The sequence below is a fragment of the Pectinophora gossypiella genome, chromosome 9 (assembly GCF_024362695.1).
Source record: "Pectinophora gossypiella chromosome 9, ilPecGoss1.1, whole genome shotgun sequence".
Lineage (NCBI taxonomy): Eukaryota > Metazoa > Arthropoda > Insecta > Lepidoptera > Gelechiidae > Pectinophora > Pectinophora gossypiella.
In genome coordinates this window covers 12696802-12717690 of record NC_065412.1, presented here as the reverse complement: position 1 = coordinate 12717690, position 20889 = coordinate 12696802, and the positions used below count along the sequence as shown (strand labels likewise).

General features: G+C 38.2%; 1 protein-coding gene across 2 annotated transcripts in view; it reads left to right on the top strand.

The window, feature by feature from the left end:
- The window catches only part of LOC126369627 (sodium- and chloride-dependent glycine transporter 1-like), a 42876-nt gene extending 22511 nt beyond the window's left edge, over nucleotides 1-20365 (top strand). For both annotated transcript variants that reach the window (XM_050014137.1, XM_050014136.1), the window contains exons 4-12: nucleotides 656-872; nucleotides 5387-5501; nucleotides 6362-6541; nucleotides 8357-8546; nucleotides 15515-15714; nucleotides 16378-16509; nucleotides 17132-17266; nucleotides 18619-18771; nucleotides 19467-20365. In XM_050014137.1, coding sequence (XP_049870094.1) covers nucleotides 656-872; nucleotides 5387-5501; nucleotides 6362-6541; nucleotides 8357-8546; nucleotides 15515-15714; nucleotides 16378-16509; nucleotides 17132-17266; nucleotides 18619-18771; nucleotides 19467-19601 — 1457 coding nt within the window. In that variant the 3' untranslated portion in view covers nucleotides 19602-20365. The remainder of the gene's footprint in view (nucleotides 1-655; nucleotides 873-5386; nucleotides 5502-6361; nucleotides 6542-8356; nucleotides 8547-15514; nucleotides 15715-16377; nucleotides 16510-17131; nucleotides 17267-18618; nucleotides 18772-19466) is intronic.
- The last annotated feature ends 524 nt before the right edge of the window (nucleotides 20366-20889 follow it).

Here is a 20889-nt window from a genome sequence, read left to right as displayed (position 1 = left end):
TGCAAATTATTCTTACGAGTTCGTGTAATAAATAGGTTTTAAAACAGTATTTTAATATTGACACTCAATTAGTGATGAATTTCTTTCTTACAAACTTTTAATTATGTACTTTTTTACGTATCACTGAAAATAATTTCCCTAATTTTAGATATTATCAGTTTTACTTGCTACACACAACGTACCCGTGGCTAATTTAGAACTTTTTCTGTTTGTAATAATGTACCTACTTATTAAGCAATTTGTATAATTTTCTTTTGTGTGTTTTTTTGTCTTCGTCTATTTATAAACACAGTTATTAGATTAAAGATACTAGCTGTTTTACGAAATGACTAGTAAAAATATATTTTTGAATCAAACTACTTGCCGACTTGTCGGTCTAAAGTAATATTTATTCAATATTATAGATAGATGTCGCAGGCGTCGGCTTAATGACGATACATAGATCGAAAGAATTTCGCATGGACAGGAGGAGGACCCGGTGGTGTAATGGTTAACACGCTCGTCCCGTATTGACAAGAGCTGCGGGTTCAAGTCCCGTCTGAGTCAGATTTTTTTTTAGATTTAAATTTCTCTCTCCAAGCTTATAAACCATAAAGCTAGCTAGAAAACCTCTCAATACATTCTTATTTTATGCAAAGAAGACAAAATGACTTAGTTTGTTACAGTGGCTCTTATGACAAGGGATGCCGGGAGAACAACACTGGTGCAATGACTGATCGGACATTCTTCAGGCGAACCTGCGTTTCTATTGGAGAAATATGCACCATTACTAACTTCCAGCCTTTGAATGGAACACATTGTTTGAATAACACAGAACCTATCGTATGGTACACTGGTGTCACCAGGACTCTTGCTTCGGAAGAATATTATAAGTAAGTTGTTTCTAGCTATCTAATACTTGTATTATATCTATTATATAGTATCTCACTGCTGATAAGGTAGCCCGCCCCTTTGCCTGAAATTCTTTCTGTTCCAGTGTAGTAATCTTTTTGCGTTTTGTTAGGTCTATTATTTACGTAAACCACGGTATAATAACGACATACACATTACACAGACTATTTTGTATCATCTAATCTAGCCTACAACTACGCATATATACACACACACACACACACACATCCCCCCCCCCCACACACACACACACACACACACACAAACACACACACGCGCGCGCACACGCACATACACACACGTGCACGCGCGTACACACACACACACGTATACACACACACACACACACACATGTACATGCGCGCACACATACACACACACACACAGAAGCAATCACTTTTTGTATAGTTGGTATCTATAAATTGAAACTAATTAATTACATAAGGTAAATATTAGGTAGATACAGAATAAAAAAGTGTTTCATTTGATATCTACATGGGTGTTTATCATAATTAATCGTTTGATATTAGCAAGCCGTAACAGATTTCATCATTTGATTAGCAGTTACGGCCAAAACATGTTGGTAATCAAATAAATATTTATTCGTGATAAAGATAAGACAAGTGATATTTATTAGTTACTAGCAACTACTTAGAACCGGTTTCGCCTGTGTAATTTTTTTACCTTAATGTCTTCTTAGAGACATGCCAAATCATAATAATGAACCCCAAAGTTAACACCGCATGCAAATTCATTCAGTGTTAGTCGAGATTCGACCAAATTAATATTTAAAACAGATTCGGGAAGACAGGGTTTGTTTTATATTGATTATTCAGTGTATTTCAACATAAACTTATTTAACAAGCGCGCGTGTTCGATTATCTTTGTTAATAGAAACTCAACAGCCTCCGTGGTCTAGTGGTTAGAGCGTTAGGCTCTGGAGGTCCGGGTTCGATTTCCGATGGGGACATTGTCGAAATGACTTTGTGAAACTGTCCTTATAGGCTTGAGTCACCTGATTGTCTGAAAAATAAGACGATTCCGTGCTTCGAAGGGTACGTTAATCCGTTGGTCCATGCTATTAGCCGTCAAAACACCTCCACCAACCCGCAGTGAAGCAACGTGCTGGAGTATGCTCTATACCCCCTCCAGTTGATTGAGGGGAGGCCTGTGCCCAGCAGTGGGACGTATATGGGCTGTTTATGTATGTTATGTTAATTGCCTATATAAATCCCACTGCAGGCCAACCAACACCGCCTCAAACAAACGGAAGGGTAATGAATGTACAAACTCGTGTTTACATAAATCGCACGATTGCAATTCTAATCAATATACAAAATCTTTGATTAAAATACAACGAAATCTTAGAGGAAAAATATGCTGAAAAAGTAATGGAGAGTTCCTTTCCAGGCATTGTTGAAGTTCAAGAATAATCTTTCGCTATATCTAACGCATAATCTCATGGGCATATGTCCTTCCCATTCTCACCTATGGCTCTAACTTTCTTTGACTGACAGCCGAAAATCTAAACTCAAGGTTTGGCAAATAAATAGGTCGATCAGGTCCTTAGTACTTCCAAAACTAAGATAGCAGACGTAGATAAATAATTAAGCCGCTACCTTAAACTGGGACTGGCTGGAATTGTTTTCTTTATGCCTGACTATCTTTGGACTAAAAAGCTACGTAAAGTGTATCGCCAAATGCTGCAAACGCCAGACGTCTGGAAAAGCCACAAAGAGGTGGTGCGTTTAATTGGACCAGTTTAAAACAAAGAGAAGTGGAAGATATGAAAAGAGGTATTGGTCTGCAGTGGTATATCGACGGCTATTAAACATAACATAAGTTCACGAATTCATCACAAGATGAACTAAGTATGCCCACATTGAGGAGCTCGGTGGCCTAGCGGTAAACGCGCTCGGTCTGCGATTGTTGAAGTTAAGCAACTTTCGCAAAGGCCGGTCATAGGATGGGTGACCACAAAAAAAAGTTTTCATCTCGAGCTCTTCCGTGTTTCGGAAGGCACGTTAAGCCGTTGGTCCCGGCTGCATTAGCAGTCGTTAATAACCATCAATCCGCACTGGGCCCACGTGATGGTTTAAGGCCCGATCTCCCTATCCATCCATAGGGAAGGCCCGTGCCCCAGCAGTGGGGACGTTAATGGGCTGATGATGATGACCCCACATCAGTGTACTTTCTGTTAGACCAACGTAGTAGTGAGCCGTATTCACCGTCTATAAAGGCTGCTATTACCTATTAACATAATAAAATACAATGCATCTCAGATTGTAGCCGGTGGCTCCACCGTACAATAATTTGCAAATGGACCATATAATAAAGGAAGGTGGCTAAAAAGGCCACATCGAAGCAATAATAATTCATCTATAAAAGCAATATTGCAAAAAAGTAAGTGCGCAATGCAAACAAAAGTCAAATAGATAGATAGATAAAATACTTTATTGAGCACAATGGACACAAAATACAGATATAAGGACAGCATATACAGAAAAGCACAAACAATTTTGTACAAGTATAATCCTAGCAAAAAAAATAATAATCTAAAAATAATGCTAATTAAAAAGAGCTATTATACTGTAGACGAATTTTTAAATGATAAGTTTTAATTTTAATACACACTTCCTCTCTTCCCTTCAACGTTGCTGTGCCCTACAGGGTCCATGTTTTAGTTCCTGTGCCTATGTAACACCTCATTGTACTACATGGAATGCAATAAATATTTGAATTTGAATTTGAATTTAGCGGGTTAGTGCATTCTAACAAAATCAATAATTAAAAGAACTACCTACATAAAATAAGTACATTTAACTACATATTTATATTATACATAAATATACAAAATTAATATAGCAATATTGCTTTTGTAGATGAATTGCTTCGACGTGGCGTTTTTAAACCCCCAGTTATGTAATATTCAAATTATGGAACACGATTCAAATTGGTTGATATTATAATTTTATTATAATCTCTATGATATCGTTGCACATCAGAGAGACAAGGCTGCCCACTAGGTAGCAACCGCCGAATCAAATATTGTACGTCATTTCCATTATTATCGATGAACGTATATTGGATTCCACGACTCAGGTTTTTGATTGATCAAGTTTGTGATTTATGCACGATAACATGTGTAATATGACTGTGTTTGATTGACTTGATAAAACTCACACAGAGAATTTATAAAGTGTCGGTTTGTGTTTGACCAGTGATTGAGCGTTGGTCTCATCCGGAAGTCCCAGGTTCGAATGCCTATGGTAACATATCACATAAAACACTCTATGATCCCTAGTTTGGTTAAGACATTGTAGGCTGATCACCCGATTGACCGAAAGTTATTCACTTCCTTTTTTTACCTTTGATGGGTTAGCCCCAGACTTGCCCGAAGACATTGACGAAGCTTAAAATGGTGCGAGCTCGCCCAGAAGGTCTCTGTTCACTCTGGCCTTGAAAGCACTCGGGTTATATGCATTCGGAAATACAGAAGACGCCAGAGTATTTCACTCCTTAGCAACTGATGTATGTGTATGTAGGTTACATGAGCCATATTAGGGGCCTTAGGCGGCTTTCACAACCCACACAAATTCAAATTCAAAATTCAAATTCAAAAATATCTTTATTCACTTTCACTGTCACTTTCACTTTCACTTTTCACTTCACTTTCACTTCACTTCATTTCACTTTTTTTTTTCTTTTTTATGTTTTGTGAATTTGTGTGCAATAAAGTGTTTTATTATTATTATTCAGTAGGTAACATAGTTACACTTTGAATCGGCAATTTTACATAACGAACGTCTCATCCGCCTAAAACTACTGCAGCTTCTCACAACCTGTATAGCCGGGGAAAAGAAGCTGCAAGAAAAACCTCGGCACAGGGCCCTAGACGTTCTTTAAAAAAATAAAAATAAACATAAAATATTGGTATACAATTGAGTAATTTAGCTGCCTAATATCAGTTCTCAGACAGTTAATCCCACCACAATTGAAGAACGGTATTCCTTCTGTGTGCATGAAACTTTAAGGGTGTATTGTAGGTAGATACATATTTTCTTGTATGCGGCAGTTCTGCAATAAACGAACTAACGAACGGTTGTATTTCTCTTGCGTCTACCTACCTATATACTTATCGTGAAATACTACAAAGGGTTTCTTTTTAACAATCATCATCATCAGCCCATTAACATCCCCACTGCTGGGGCACGGGCCTTCCCTATGGATGGATAGGGAGATCGGGCCGTAAACCACCACGCGGGCCCAGTGCGGATTGGTGGTTATTAACGACTGCTAATGCAGCCGGGACCAACGGCTTAACGTGCCTTCCGAAGCACGGAGGAGCTCGAGATGAAAACTTTTTTTGTGGTCACCCATCCTATGACGGGATTTGCGAAAGTTGCTTAACCGCAGACCAAGCGCGTTTACCGCTGCGCCACCGAGCTCCTCCTTTTTTTCCTTCTTTTTAACAATATTGCGTATATATTTCAAGCGAACGAGTGCTCGGTAGAGGAGACGCGACATGGGAAAATTGGGGCAGCATTCAGTGGCATTTGGTCGGGACACTCTTCCTGTCGTGGCTTATTGCTTTCTTCTGTGTTATCAAAGTTAGTAAAACAATTAATTTTTATAATCATTACTAAGAAAAGACAAGACAAGAGAAACATCCTTTATTGCTGTGTTTTCAGTTTTCTCCGTTTGATCTCATGTTTCACAAATCTCGTAATCGTCTTTTGTAATAAGTATTCTAAATAAAAAAACATGAATAAGATAACAGGCTAGTTTTCAACTAGTCAATTCAATTACTTTTTATATAACGTCAAAACAAGAAATACAATGGAATTTGTTTTAAAAGAGCATGTAGTGACGTCATGTAAAAATGTGATTAAATATCGAATATATTGATCGAAAGTTTTCTACATTAAAATTCGTAAATAGGCAAAACTATCGCATTTTTTATACCGACATACACAACAGCCTCCGTGGTCTAGTGGTTAGAGCGTAAGGCTCACGATCTGGAGGTCCGGGTTCGATTCCCGATGGGGACATTGTCGAAATCACTTTGTGAGACTGTCCTTTGTTTGGTAAGGACTTTTCAGGCTTGAATCACCTGATTGTCCGAAAAAGTAAGATGATTCCGTGCTTCGGAGGGCACGTTAAGCCGTTGGTCCCGGCTATTAGCCGTAAAAAACACCTCCACCAACCCGCATTGGAGCAGCGTGGTGGAGTATGCTCCATACCCCCTCCGGTTGATTGAGGGGAGGCCTGTGCCCAGCAGTGGGACGTATATAGGCTGTTTACGTTACGTACACCAACGTTTTCAACTCCAGAATTTTCTATGACGTCACGTTACGTATATACCTAATAAAAGTATACAAATTTTATTCAAGAGAAACGCAAGAATATGTTCGATATTTGAATAACACTACGTCACAACACAATATCTATCCCAATTACGTTTTTTCAGGGTGTGCAATCTGCAGGGAAAGTGGTGTACTTCACGGCTCTCTTTCCGTATGTGATGTTGACTGCCCTCTTGGTTAGAGGAGTAACTTTGGAGGGGGCCTCCGACGGCATTTTCTTCTATCTGTTACCTGATTGGGAAATATTATTGGAACCCAAGGTCTGGGGTGACGCCGCATCTCAGGTATGGGTGGCATATTTAAATTTAAAGATATATTTTTGAATTACTCTGAGGGATTATAATAGGCTACTTGACAACTTAGTCAAATGAGATACTTTTTACGAAACGTCAATAGAAAATGAACTGTGTGTGGAAATACTGTCCTGTGACGTCATCAATAAAAGCGGTCAAACGTCTTACTCAATATTACTCAATTTATAAATAAACTACAAAAATATGTCGAAAAGTAAAATGAGATTGATATTTGAATATCTTAGACTGGCTTGTATTTCTTGATTAGCATTTTATAATTTATCTTTGAGGAGCTCGGTGGCGCAGCGGTTAACGCGCTCGGTCTGCGATTGTTGAAGTAAAGCAACTTTCGCAAAGGCCGGTCATTGGATGGGTGAGCACAAAAAAAATATGTTTTCATCTCGAGCTCCTCCGTGCTTCGGAAGGCACGTTAAGCCGTTGGTCCCGGCTGCATTAACAGTCGTTAATAACCATCAATCCGCACTGGGCCCGCGTGATGGTTTAAGGCCCGATCTCCCTACCCATCCATAGGGAAGGCCCGTGCCCCAGCAGTGGGGACGTTAATGGGCTGATGATGAATTTATCTTTTACCCAGTCAAATACCCTATCTATATATCTACTCAGCCTGTATCCACCCACTGCTGGGTATAGGCCTTCTCTCTTTCACGCCATCCTTTCCGGTCCTGTGCAAGTCTCATCCATTGCTTTCCGGCATACCTCACAATGTCATCGCAAATACCCTATCAAGGAAAAAATTAAAGTGTAAAAGCATACCCCGGTCTCTTTCCCTAACGAGTTAGTGCGAGCGAGACACAGTCTGCGCGCTCCCCCTTACTCCATAGTGGCTTATAGCCATTTATGACTAAAGTAAGACCCAGAGAGGCTAAGGTCGGCGCCCGTTACGAATCGGCCCGATCTAAGGTGGGAGTTGCTTACTTAACAAATGCCTATAATAGCCCTGAAAACTCCAGTAGGGCTAACATGCGTAACGTGAAATTCTGTCACGGTCATTTCATCGATTCTGTCGATATAATTATGTCGTTTTATTGATTGGTATGACATGTGAACCTAAATAAGTCATATCGTTACACTTATTGAGTTAAACTTATTGATTTTGGACAAAATACTCTTAGTGGCATCGTAACGAATACTCACAGGGATGATTCAGACCATGACTCTGAATTCTTTGAATATCAAGTGGAATTTCCAAATTCAAATTCATTTATTCGTCAACATAGGTAAAAGAGTTGTTACAATATAATATATGTCGCACTATGTCGCACCTTTTGGTATACGAATTTAAAACATAACAGATTATTAAATTACAAATAAAATTATTAAATAAATTACAATAGCATTCAATATAATCAAAATAGAAAATTAACAAATATATTGTAATGAAATGTCTTTTCAATATAAACGTTAGAAAATTGTATGTCAAATAGGTAACATTAAGGTAAAAAAATTAAATAAAAATACAAATGCTAATAACTTAAAAAAAACTTGCACAATGGTGTACTTAAATCTAATTCCACTTTCCATCAAAAAATTCCCTAATATTATAAAATATATTATTTCCTGACGGAAAATTCATGAAAATCTTAGTGTTTTTTTTAAATTATATTCCATTCCATATTTTTGCGACGGATAATTCCACTTGATTTCAACTAAGAATCATAATCTGAATCATCCTTCAAAGTTTTCGTTACGATGTCACTAACATCCTGTATATTGAATCGATTGATAATTTTATCACTTTGCGCATGTTTGCCCTGCAGGATTATTGTAGGAAATGTATGTTTGCAGATATTCTACTCGTTTGGTATAGCGTGTGGATCGTTGATCACACTGGCGTCGTACAACAACTTTACGAACAACTGTCACTTTGACGCAGTGTTTGTGAGCTTTGCCAACTTCTTCACTTCCATCTACGCCGGTTTCGCGATCTTCTCCGTGCTCGGGTTCCAAGCGCAACTGATGGGAGTCAGTGTTGATGGTAAGTTGTATATGTCTGCATACATATTTTTTTAAATATTCTCCTCTCAGACGACACACTGAGTCGAGGTACGCTCCCAATTGGGCACTTCTTGTCTTAAATTTTGTAACGGGTGAGATCCCTCAGCGCTCCCCATCAAGTAGTTAGTGCCATTTGCTGCAAATCCACAATAAGTCACGTCAAAAAAAAATCTTTAATTTAATTTTCTATTCTATACGTACCTACATATAATGAACGTATATGTACATAATATATATTATAATGAATGATGATGATGTGGAGGAAGCAAGAGAAGTATTTCAGGATCGAAGCAAATGGAATTTCATTGCATCTGCTTAACCCGGTGGGAAACAGGCTTGTGTTTATGTATGTATGTAAAACGAAAATAGGACTGGGCCAGACACGTTTGTCGGATGCATCCGGAGCGATGGGCACGAGTCGTTACCCACTGGTCACCTCAAGGCGGGCGTAGAAGTCGAGGCAGACCGTGTAAAAGATGTTGTGACGACCTCAATGCTTATCGGAGGGTTTGGCCGGTGCTCGCGCAAAGTCGACAGGAGTGGAAAAATCAATGCGAGACCTTTGCCCAGCAGTGGGATCGAATAGGCTAGATAAGATAAGATACCCCATGAAATCTAAATATATAAAAGGAGAAACTGACTGACTGACATATCTACGCACAGCCTAAACGGCTAAACGAAGGCACTTGAAATTTGGAAAGGACGTAGTTTAGGTACCGTTGAGGTGCACTAAGAAAGGAATTCTCTAAATTCCCACGGGAACGGGAATTAGCGGGAAGAAAACATTCTCATATCTGAATTTCAGACGAAAGTTTATAGGTACTTCAGGGTTAGCCTCCTCTGATCGTGTTTTCCTAAATTTATATTAAACCAAATTATCATGAACTAATAATCTAAAAATTAATAACAATTCATTATTTAACTGAGCTACTTATAGTATAACCTCATTTAAAAATAATAAAATTAAGCATTTTTTAACCTTTCTCCCACACACACAAAGATCTCTCTTTTATAACACGCCACGAGGACGAAGTCGCGGGCAAAAGCTAGTTAATTATATTTCGTAAGACACCCGAATAAAGTAAAGTATTTCTTTATATAATTAGTTATCAATTGTTTAATATTGATTAATTGATCGTATTAACGCGAAGAAAGTACTGTTGACGACAGGTCGACATGGCAATCGGGGCATGAGGTGAGCCGCGGAGGCGGGGTCGCCCCGCACACCCGCACAGTCCCCGCGGGACCTTAGTCTTAGTGTCGCAGGAGTCCGTATCGACCGCGTTTATCGATTATAATCTCGCTCACATAATTTATTGAATTAGAAATTAACATTAACACAAAAGAAAAACAATAGATTTAAAAGAAATCTAATCTAAATATTTATGGTCAATCAAAATTATAAATATAGCAAGTATATTTTACATATACTTGCTAAGAAATTATTGAAAACTAAGAATAATATTTTAGAAATAAAATTAACGTTAGATGATTCAGATGAATAAATATTAACTTAAATGAAAACGTGGTATTATTTTATTCACATTTTGTTACATACATAATAAAAATATATCGATATTGAAAGCGTCACGTCACTAGAGAATTGCCATGTCGACCTGTCGTCTAATATATGTGCTTATCATTTTTTATCTCTAACAGTAATGAGGGACTTTCCAGGCTATGTTCCCCAAAATATATATAAATAGATGGCGCTGTACAGTCATGAGCAATATCATATACCAACTTTAGAACTCTGTCGCACTAACATATTTGTCATATAATGTGACTTACGGGTCAATGTGTCAAAAAATTTAATGTGACATGGTATCAAAATGTATACATATTAGTACTCGTGACCGTACAGAGTTACCTTCGTTTAATCTTCTATATACATACGAAAACTCACGCCCGCAATCCATAACGCGGTGAGCAGAGCCACAAATAAACAAAGACAACTCGCAGCCACTGTTGATACGGAGTCCTTAGATGGATATGATGATACTTATGGCGACAAGGGATCAACCTATCGCCCATAACAATTGTTTATCGTATTACAAGACACTACTTTAATGTTCTAATTTCATGAATAACAAACATATCTTTTATCTTTGTTTTGGGTATAAATGATGACCCTTGTTAATACACCCAGGGACAACATTATATATTTTCTTCCTATTATTATTCTGACTGAAATAAACAAAAGCAATATAGGTAGCAACATATAACTCTATACCATATTTGATCCAAATATCGAGCAAGAATTATTTTTATATATCCTGCCACCCGAGCGATGAGAAAATAAATAATTTCCACGTTAAATCTGTACAACGCCATCTATATTGTTTTTGGGGAAAGTAGCCTGAAAAGTCTTTCATTAACGATATTTATGACGCGTCAATGGAGATACAATTAACAAAAAGTTAATTGGCGACCACATTTTTGAATCACTCCAATACGAACCGTAGCTCTTTTCTGATGGTACCTACTTTAGAATCCTTTCGCATTGATATATTTGATATTTAGTGAGACTTATTGTTCAATTTGCCAAAAAAAGTTAATGTGACATGGAACTAAAGTATGTATACATAAATGGTTGTGACCGTACCATCTTCGGCCAAGTAGTTAAAGCCATCTGCGGCAAATCTATAATAAGTCACGTCAGAAATAAAGTTGTGTCATACATAAACCCACGTCCGTTATCTCTTTTGGCGCGAGAAGAACCACAAGTAGTCAGTAGTTTATGTTGCAGCAACCTTTGATACGAACTCCTACCCAAGACGGATACGAGTGGATACGTATCAGGTATCGTTCATGGTATCAGGTGATCAGTCAATTGCAAGTGTAACAGATGGATTGATAGATAAAATACTTTGAGCAAAATGGATACAACATACAGAAATAACTACATCAGATAGGTACACAAAAACACAACAGGCGGCATTATTGTTCGTGCAGCGATTTATTCCACGCAACCTTTGGGTACAGGAAATATTTGTACAAATATAATAGTAGTAGCGGGTTAGTGCATTCTTACATACATGCATACCGTCACCAACATTAAGGTCGTAAGACCCAAAGTCCTTTTAAAATCCAAATCCCATTGTTTAACTATTGTGTCTGGAAATCCGGGCCTTACGAGGTTAATATGTATACACTTTGGTACCATGTCACATTAACTTTTTTTGACAAATTGAACTGTTAGTCTGACTAAATGTCAAATATGTTAGTGCGATAGAGTCCTAAAGTGGGTACATTATAATATATTGCTCATGACTGTACATAAACTCACGCTTAATTCAGCAGTAAGCAGAGACTATGGCATTCCATTTACTTCGATCTTGACACACTTCTTTTGCTTCACACACACACACACACATACACACACACCACTCGTTACCTTTATTAGTGCATTTTAACATAGAAATAATGAAAAGATCTACCTATTTGATATACGTTCATATACTATAATATTCATTTATAAATATTATTATTATAATGATATATCATGTTGGAGTATGTCTGCCTTTTTCGACAGAAGCAACCGTTCAGCACAGACGAATAAATAAAAATACAGTAACAATTTAATAAGCCGCCATTTTCCTAGTATTTAGCTAAGTATTTGTGTTACTATTTTCATTTTGATTCGGTGCAATAAAGTAACCTTTACTCTAATCTTGTCATAAGATAATGACGTTATCCTTAAAATTATGACATCTAAATCCCTTACCAAGTAATGAAGAGCTAAGTAGATTAAAAATATCAAACGTGGGAGTTGTGATAATCTAAAGATAATTTATAACTAGGTACTTTTATACTCCAATTTATAGCCGCTAAGTAACAGACTCAGTGCTTGAGGAAAAATGTTGCCCTGTAAATACAGAAATTCTTCGTTGATCAAAATAAAGTAGGTAAATCTACTTTATTTTGATCTACAAAACATTTGTCTTCTACCTACGTCTTCTGCGAAGGTATCCTTAGTTAAGGCATAGAATAAATAAATAATACAAAACAGTAACTCTCCCGCACCAATTGGCATCGAGGGCCGACCTCGTCGCCTCTGGGTTATTCTTTAGTCTTAGATGGTTGTAAAGTAAGAAATAAGAGAGAGCAAAGACTGTCTTGCTTTCTCTTACGCGTAAGGGTTAGGAGGGGGATGGGCGCACTCGACTAGAGAATGAATGAGAGTTTTGTATAGAGTGTCCGAGATAAACCTTTGTGACCTTACAATATATAAGTAAGTTCGGTATCTACGTCTTCGACGAAGGAATCCTAAGTTAACCTAAGGTAACTCTCCGTCCCGCACCAATTGGAATTAAATGGCTGTAAACTTAGGAATAAGCGAGAGAGCGAAGAGTGTCTTGCTCTCAATTATGCGTGGGAGGGGGGGGGGGGGTTATGTAGAGTGTCCTTTAAGTGGTTAGGCATAGGTACTCGGATAAAATATTATCCTTTTTTCGCCACATAGGTGCACGTAAACAGGGTTTAGAACACTCGCAATCACGCAGCTTCGTTGTTGACACACAATATGAAACAATGCATAGGAATGTTTGAATTTTGTATGCGGTTATATACGTGTGCTTGGTCAAACAACGTCCGTATCCAGTTGATGAACAAACCCAGGGCTAGGACTAGTGTTTGTTTAAAATCTTAATGGATTAGCATGTCGCTGTATAACCAATGTAGGAAGATGAACGTTGGGATTCTTTTTCACTTTGCTATTGTTGGAACGTCCGATGCTGAAATTATATTCATCACTCAATTCAAGAGCCACGCACTTGTCGCTGTAGCCGCTTATCGCTATCGACCCACTAGGGTCGATTAATTCTTTCAAATATTTTTCCTCTCAGACGACGCCCTGAGCCGAGGTTCGCGCCCAACTGGGCACCCTCAGGCCTGTTGTCTTAAACGTTGTACCGGGTGAGAGCCTTCAGCGCTCCCCATTTGTCCGGCCAAGTAGTTAATGCCATCTGCGGCAAATCTACAATAAGTCACGTCAAAAAAAAAAAAAAAAAAAAAAAAAAAAAAAAAAAAAAAAAAAAAAAAAAAAAAAAAAAGTCGCTGTAGCATTCTCCATGGTACTTTTTAGGGAAAAATAGGACAGTGGTTTCCTTCTTGCCTTCCGCCCCGTAGGACTCTGTATGACGCGAGTAGGATGGCGATCAGAGTAGTCTATTACAAATTAGGTTACACATAACGTAACATCAGACCTGTATTTCCGAAGGAGTAAACAGATGTATATCGTACATACACCCACTTCTAGCCAGATATATTTAAGTCCCATGTAAAATTCGTGACATTTTTACGATAGACCACTTGGTATTAACTGAGAATAATGAGCTAAATAATCCCCCTCAATATTCGTTACGATGTCACTTACACCCCATACAAGTACGCATGGGTGTTAGTGACACCGTATCGAATACTTTGGTGGATGGTTCCGACCATGATTCTGAGTTGATATCAATTCCAATCAATACCCTGTATTATTTTCTGTCAGAAAATTTGTAAAAAATTGTTTTTTAAATTATTTTCAGTTCTATACTTTTGCGATGGAAAATTCCACATGGTATCGATTCAGAATCATGATATGTATCGTCCCTCAAAGTTTTCCTTACGATGTCACTTACAACCTCTATATTATTGTAGTTCGTATAAAAACCCACGTGTTTCAACTACCTAAAATTCCCCAGTGATCTGTCATTCTGTCTGTTGATAACGTCTCTTTTATTGTTAATATGTTCACCACAATAATGCTATAATATAGTTATTACTCGATAACATCTGATATTACACTTCAACTCTCGGAATATTAACACTTGATGATGTTTACCTTTGGTTACGATAACATACACTATGTTTTGGTACTTTTACAATGAAAAACACATGACGTTATGTTAGCTTTCAAAATCTAACGCGTACGAATATTCGTCGATAGAAATAGTTCTTTATCGAGGGAGAATTTTCGAGTCTTGTTAAATATATTCTATGGCGAATTTTTGCATACTTTCCTAGAATCAAAACAGACTAGAAATAAGGGGCTCATAAATCATTCGATTCAATTGACATAGAGGTGTCCTAATGCGAAATTACTGTAGATTTTTTGTTGCAAAAAAAAAAACCCGGCTTGGAATTTATGCAAAGGCACTTTCAAACATTCGGTCGCGGTCGAGAAGCACCTGTTTTTGTAGTCATAAGTGCGAGTGAGACATGCATACTTTTTGTTATTATTTTATTACCTAATAAGGGGGGTGAGGCGAATCTAGTCCGGCACCCAATACGAATTGGTGCGGAGCGGAAATTTACCTTTATACGCAGTATAATTATTCTTTATTTTGTGTTGTTAGTTAGCATCCTATCAGGCAAGTCAGTAGTCTTATAAATGCAAAGAGACAGTTCTGGGAATAGTCAAAAATGTGAATAAGGTAAAACAAATAAATAAGATAAAATAAGCTCATCGCTGTTCAACAACATTCTTACCTACGTAGTACGGACCTTCTAACACTTTCCTTGTTCATTATCTTTTATGTCCAGATTATGACAAGCTTATAGAAAAAAAGCAATTTTCTTTAAAAACATTGCAGCAGCCCTTCTAATCTGCTATTACAGTGGATTATTCCGGGAAATTGTCTACTTATGTTTCGCCAACACCGAGAATATTTACTCAGAATTCATAATTAAATTATAAAATAATAATTCAAAATATACCTGTTAGTTGATAGAATTATTAATGCAAGGATATGTCAACTTTTATTAAAACAAAAAGAACTAAAAACAGATCTTGCCTATACAGGCTAAGTGAAATCGTAGCGAAAACTAAGGAATGAAACAGACTATGATTCTGAGTGGTATATCAAATGGAATTTTCCGTGTGAGGATGATCTGTGGATTCGTAAAACTATCGATAGCTCGACAACACTAGTCTGACAGTAATATTTACTTTGCTCTCAGACGTAGCCGAGGAAGGACCAGGCCTTGCGTTCGTGACGTACCCTGAAGCCTTGCTGCAAATGCCAGTGCCCCAGCTGTGGTCTATACTATTCTTCCTCATGCTGTTCATCCTGGGATTAGGAAGTCAGTTTGCTGGCATTGAAGCGGTCAACACTGCAATCGTAGACCGCTGGCCGCACCTTCGAAAGTGCTATTGGAGGGTAAGTTTGGCCATCCATACTTCTCTATTCATACTCATGACTGCCCTTTGGCATGTGGATGGCTTTGCCGATCGAATGACGTGAACTTTTTTGGCCGCACATTCCAAAGTGCTATTGGAGGTTAAGTTTGACCATCGCTATTCTATAGTGATACTTCGAGTAAGACTCCCCTCTGGTTATGTGGTTCGAAAACTTTATCCTACCAATCGGACGACATGAACTTCTTTTTTGGCCATGTCTTGGAGAGTGGCATTGGAGGGTAAGTTTGACTATAGCTACTTTGTATTTGGAGTCCTTCGAGTAAGACTCTCCTTTGGTCATGTGGTCCGACTGCTTTGGCATTCCGATCAGACGACAATTTTTTTTTCATATTGATTCAACCTACTAATTGGACTTAACTTTAGATAGGTATATGATTGGCTTTCATTGTATTCTACATGCCGGGCATAAAATAAGAGCAAGTTATGTCTTGTCTCTAATACCCTGTAGATATAAATGATGATGACTTCCTTGCGTCACTTTATCTCTTAAGCTATAGGTTTTGATGAGAAGACATTGAATTCATTCTACTCCCAGCTATGTGATGTATATTATTATGATCTATTTATATTTAATAAGGATACAGGAAAAATGTTTCCTCTAATAATAATTTATTTTTTATAGGTGACAGCATTCACTTGCACCTCATTCTTCATTCTCGGTCTACCAATGTGCTTCAGCGGTGGAGTGTATCTCTTCACATTATTGGACTGGAACACAGCATCCTGGGCAATTCTCCTCATTGGCACGGCTGAGGTGAGATTGGTTTAATCAATGTTATGGAGTACGTATCTGGAACATCAGAAGGACTCTCCTCCAGCTCCACATGAGATAACCAACTGTGTCAAAGAAATGATCATGATGGACTATTAGCACACCCCGGACACTGCATACAAAATACCTCGTTTTACACAGACACTACCGAAGGACGTAATATTATGATTCCGACGAGCTGATTACACCGACGGGTGGTGAGGTAAACCTTTTTTTTCAACGTTGGGAAATGCGTTACGACGACGTGGTTACGTGGGACTCCCCGGGAAACCCGGTATACCCACTAAAACCCAACGGTGTTCCTCCTTGCCGCCGTGTGGCGGGAATACGGGAACGCAATTGCACACAACCGCGTCTGGTAAACCTAGCTCAGCCGGTGGTGGTGAGTGGAGAGTTGCCGTTCTATACGTAGTATTATTCCTTATTTTATGTCATTAGTATGTTTACCACCATTAGGTATTACGGGAGTGGGATTTTGTACGAGGACGAATATCATCTGGAAGTAGGGTTGGATGATCCCTTTATGAGCGTTATTTTAATCAGCAGTTTTTAACCGACAGTCTGCAGAAGGAAAGTAATGTGTTTATTCTGGTTTTATTTGTAGTGTGCTGCAGTCGGTTGGAGTTACGGAATACGACGAGCCATTGACGACCTTGCTGCAATGAACATGAAAATGAACAAGGTTTTGAGGGTCTACTGGATGACTTCTTGGACTGTCATCGTACCTCTTGGGAGCATCGTAAGTCCATGACTTCTGTTTTGTGAATATTTTTAGAAGTATTTAGTTCAGGCCATGCCCATGATTGTTCTGTCCTGTATTGCCGTACCGACGGCTCCCATCTCCGCCTCTGCAACCGTTGAGGTATTCACCCGACCCTGGAAACTGACAGAGGGTAACAGTAACTAACTGAAATAGGCTAATCTGGGCGCCATTCCACTCACGTCAGACTGAGTACTGCGAGGCAGAAGGCAAGAGGGGAAACCACTGCTCTATTTTTCCCTAAAAAGTAGCATGGAGGATGCTACACTGACAAGAGCGTGGCTCTTGAATTAGTGATGTGATGATGATTATCAGTTACAAAAGCTTAATCTTAGCTTAGTAAAACAGACGGTAGACGGTTAACAGAAAGGAAAATAAGAAAGTGGGTCACAGTGTTAAAATAATGCCATCCTTCTTCTTGTAATCCTACTATCCCTTGCTGGGATGATGGGCTCGAACAATAGATTTACATTCTTTGCGATCTTTTATAGCCTCTATAGCTTACTCCTATGACATGCTGAGAGATTTTAGTTCCTGGCCAACCGGGCCTACAAAAAAAAGAAATGCTACAAATAAATAAATCATCACCTTCCTGCCCTTATCCCACTTTAAGGCGTCGGCACAGCATGTGTTCCTCTTCTATTCATCTCTGTTCAGTCGTCTTCTTTCACATACAACATCCTTCTTCACATAATCCATCCACACTTTCTTGGGTCGCACCCTACCTCTTTACCCATTTACTTTCATACTGATTACTTTCCTCATAAGTACTATGCTTTTCAACCGTCATCATTACATGCCTAACCAATAATGGAATGAGGATAAAAACTGCCTGTTTCTCCCATCAGATGCCGCTACTGTTGAGTGTTCTTGAATTTTGACAGTACCCCATACTATTTGAGTAAACAAACATATTGTTTTGGTTATATTTTTACAAAAAACCCTTTGCGCAGCGTTTAATTTCAAAATCATGGGGTTATAGTTATTTCCTAAATATCGGAAAGAAGAATACCACTAAAAAAAAAAAAACAAACAAATATTACTAAAAACCGCACTTACAAAAGCTTACTACTACAAAAACCTGCTACTGGTACTTATAAAAGCTTATTTTCAATCTAAACTGCCTTTTTCGTTTAGCTGTTTTTCTTTTTCGCTCATCCTTCAGACGGGATACACTCCACGTTGCTTCACATTTTTTTGCAACAGCAGTTTATCATGAATTTTAGCTCGGCAGTATGGAAAACTGTCAAAATTTAGGAACACAATAGTGCTGCCGCCTACATTACAGCTTCTAGTTTTAATCTTATTTTTTTATTATTATTATTTTACAGGCTATCCTTGGTTTTATATTCTCTGACTGGAAACCGCCCGCGTATGAGAGCTACGTGTTTCCATTATTCGCTGATCTGCTCGGGTGGGGTGTAGGCCTGTCTACCCTCATATTCTTCCCGGTTGGCATCGCGTGGGCGTGGTTTAATGGATATGTAAGTAGACTTATTTGTACTATTATATTAAAGCAACTCTGCCAGTAGAGACTTGCAAAAAAAAGAAAAAAGAAATGTGAAGTGTCAAACTCCCGGGCTGTTATGTTATGTAGAACTTGTGTCATATCAACAGTGTTCTTCGTTCTGTTTATTCAAAAATCTATAGTGTTTAGGTATTTGTCGTCCTATAATAGACAAGCAGTGACGCCGAGGATGGCAAACGCAAATTTTGATTATTTTTATATTTAGTTTCACAGTGGACTTTTTGTATTTAACGTATATTATAATAGAATTTAAATTCTGATATAAGTACGATAAATTTAACAATAGGCTACTTGTCAACCTAGTCAAATGAGTACTACCATGAAGCCTATGCGAATAAATGATTCGATTTAATTTGATTTGAGATACATTCAAAACGAAAGTTTTGTTTGAAATTTGTATAGAAATACTCTCTGTCATGTGATATCATAAATAAAAGCGGTCAAACGTCGTCATTGTTACTTAATTTAGAAATAAAATTCGATAAATGATCATTATTCACTTACTTCCATATCTATATTTAGCATTTTATTATTTGTCTTTGACCCAGTTAAATACCCTATTGACAAACATGGAAAGCATAATAAGCATTAATTTGTATTCGGAAATACGACGATGGTGACACGTGTTAAAAGTATCTTCTATCGTTTCAGCGAGGAAAAACAATGTTCTCTCCGACGGATGCGTGGAAACCAGCCAATGGAGCGCCAGCCCCTCGGTCAGACTCAATAGTATCAGTGACCCCGACGCGTGGGGGGCCGTACGACAACTTAGGCTACGTCATGTGACAGACAATGACCCTGATTGGAAAGGGTAAGATATGCGTGGACTATAATATGTTACTATAATAACTAAATTACCATACCCCGTTAAAATTACTTGATTATAATTATAGTCGCAGTCGGATTGTATAATCCGTATGAATTTACGGTTAGCCGTTTTTCAATAAAAAATCATTGTCATTTTGTAATTGGACGGGTTAATAGTTAGCCGGATTGTCATTGCTACAAATTCTACAATATAGCGGCCCACGTTTAGCCGCATTGTACTAATTCAACACTGTAGTGTTATATTTCCATGATACCTTATAATTGTATAATATACGGCTGATTATATAATCCAGTTGCGATATACGAGTATACGTTACGTCGGTCTAACAGAAAGCTGGGTGAAATGTAGATACTTAGTTCACCTTCCAATGGATGTACCTCTTACTAGCCCAATTGGGAACTTGGTCAAGTGCTTATGTTATGACAACTTAGGGTCAACTTAGGGCCTTAAAACAACTTAGGGTAGGTACGGCACGTGAAAATGGCCCTACTTATTAAGAGTAATAAATAGGGCCAGCTTTTGTCACGTTACGTACCTAATTATGGTACATAGTTATCTACTATTAGCAATTATGTTTTATATTAGTTTGAAAACCGAACTTGCAACAATGTTATGGATTTATCTTAAGTGCAGTTTTCACTGACACAGTTGGCACTACCATTATAGACGGCGATACGGCTCACCACCTATCATGTTGTTCTAACAGAAAGCTCGGTAAGGTGTAGGTACTTACTTCATCTAATGATATATAGTCGTGAGCTTATAATTATCACGTTTCGCAATTCAAGTACCTGGGGCACTGGGTCTCAGAAGATCTCGACGATGACATCGACATTGAGAAGGAGCGTAGGGCGTTGGCTGTCCGTGGGAATATGTAAGAAAGAAGGAAAGAAAGAAAATATTTATTTCCATATTGAACGCCACATTTACAAACTTACATTACAGAAATAAAAAAAATATTAAATACACAATGGAGGCGCCCAAAATAAAAAAAGGATCTCCCTCAGCATAATGCCGTGACACGTGCTTAGCACGGGCCGCGGCGCTGGTATTATGGGAGACCTATCGAACCTATGTTGGCTCGTAGATTCGCACGCTGCACAAGAGATGTAAAAGTGACTCTATTTTAAGGCATTGTGTCAATCCTTTTACACGTGCAATCTATGGGTCAACTATACTCAGGGACCATTCAACGCCTTACGCGTACAGTATAATAACGCGTTTAGGATGCTGTTGGAGCTGCCG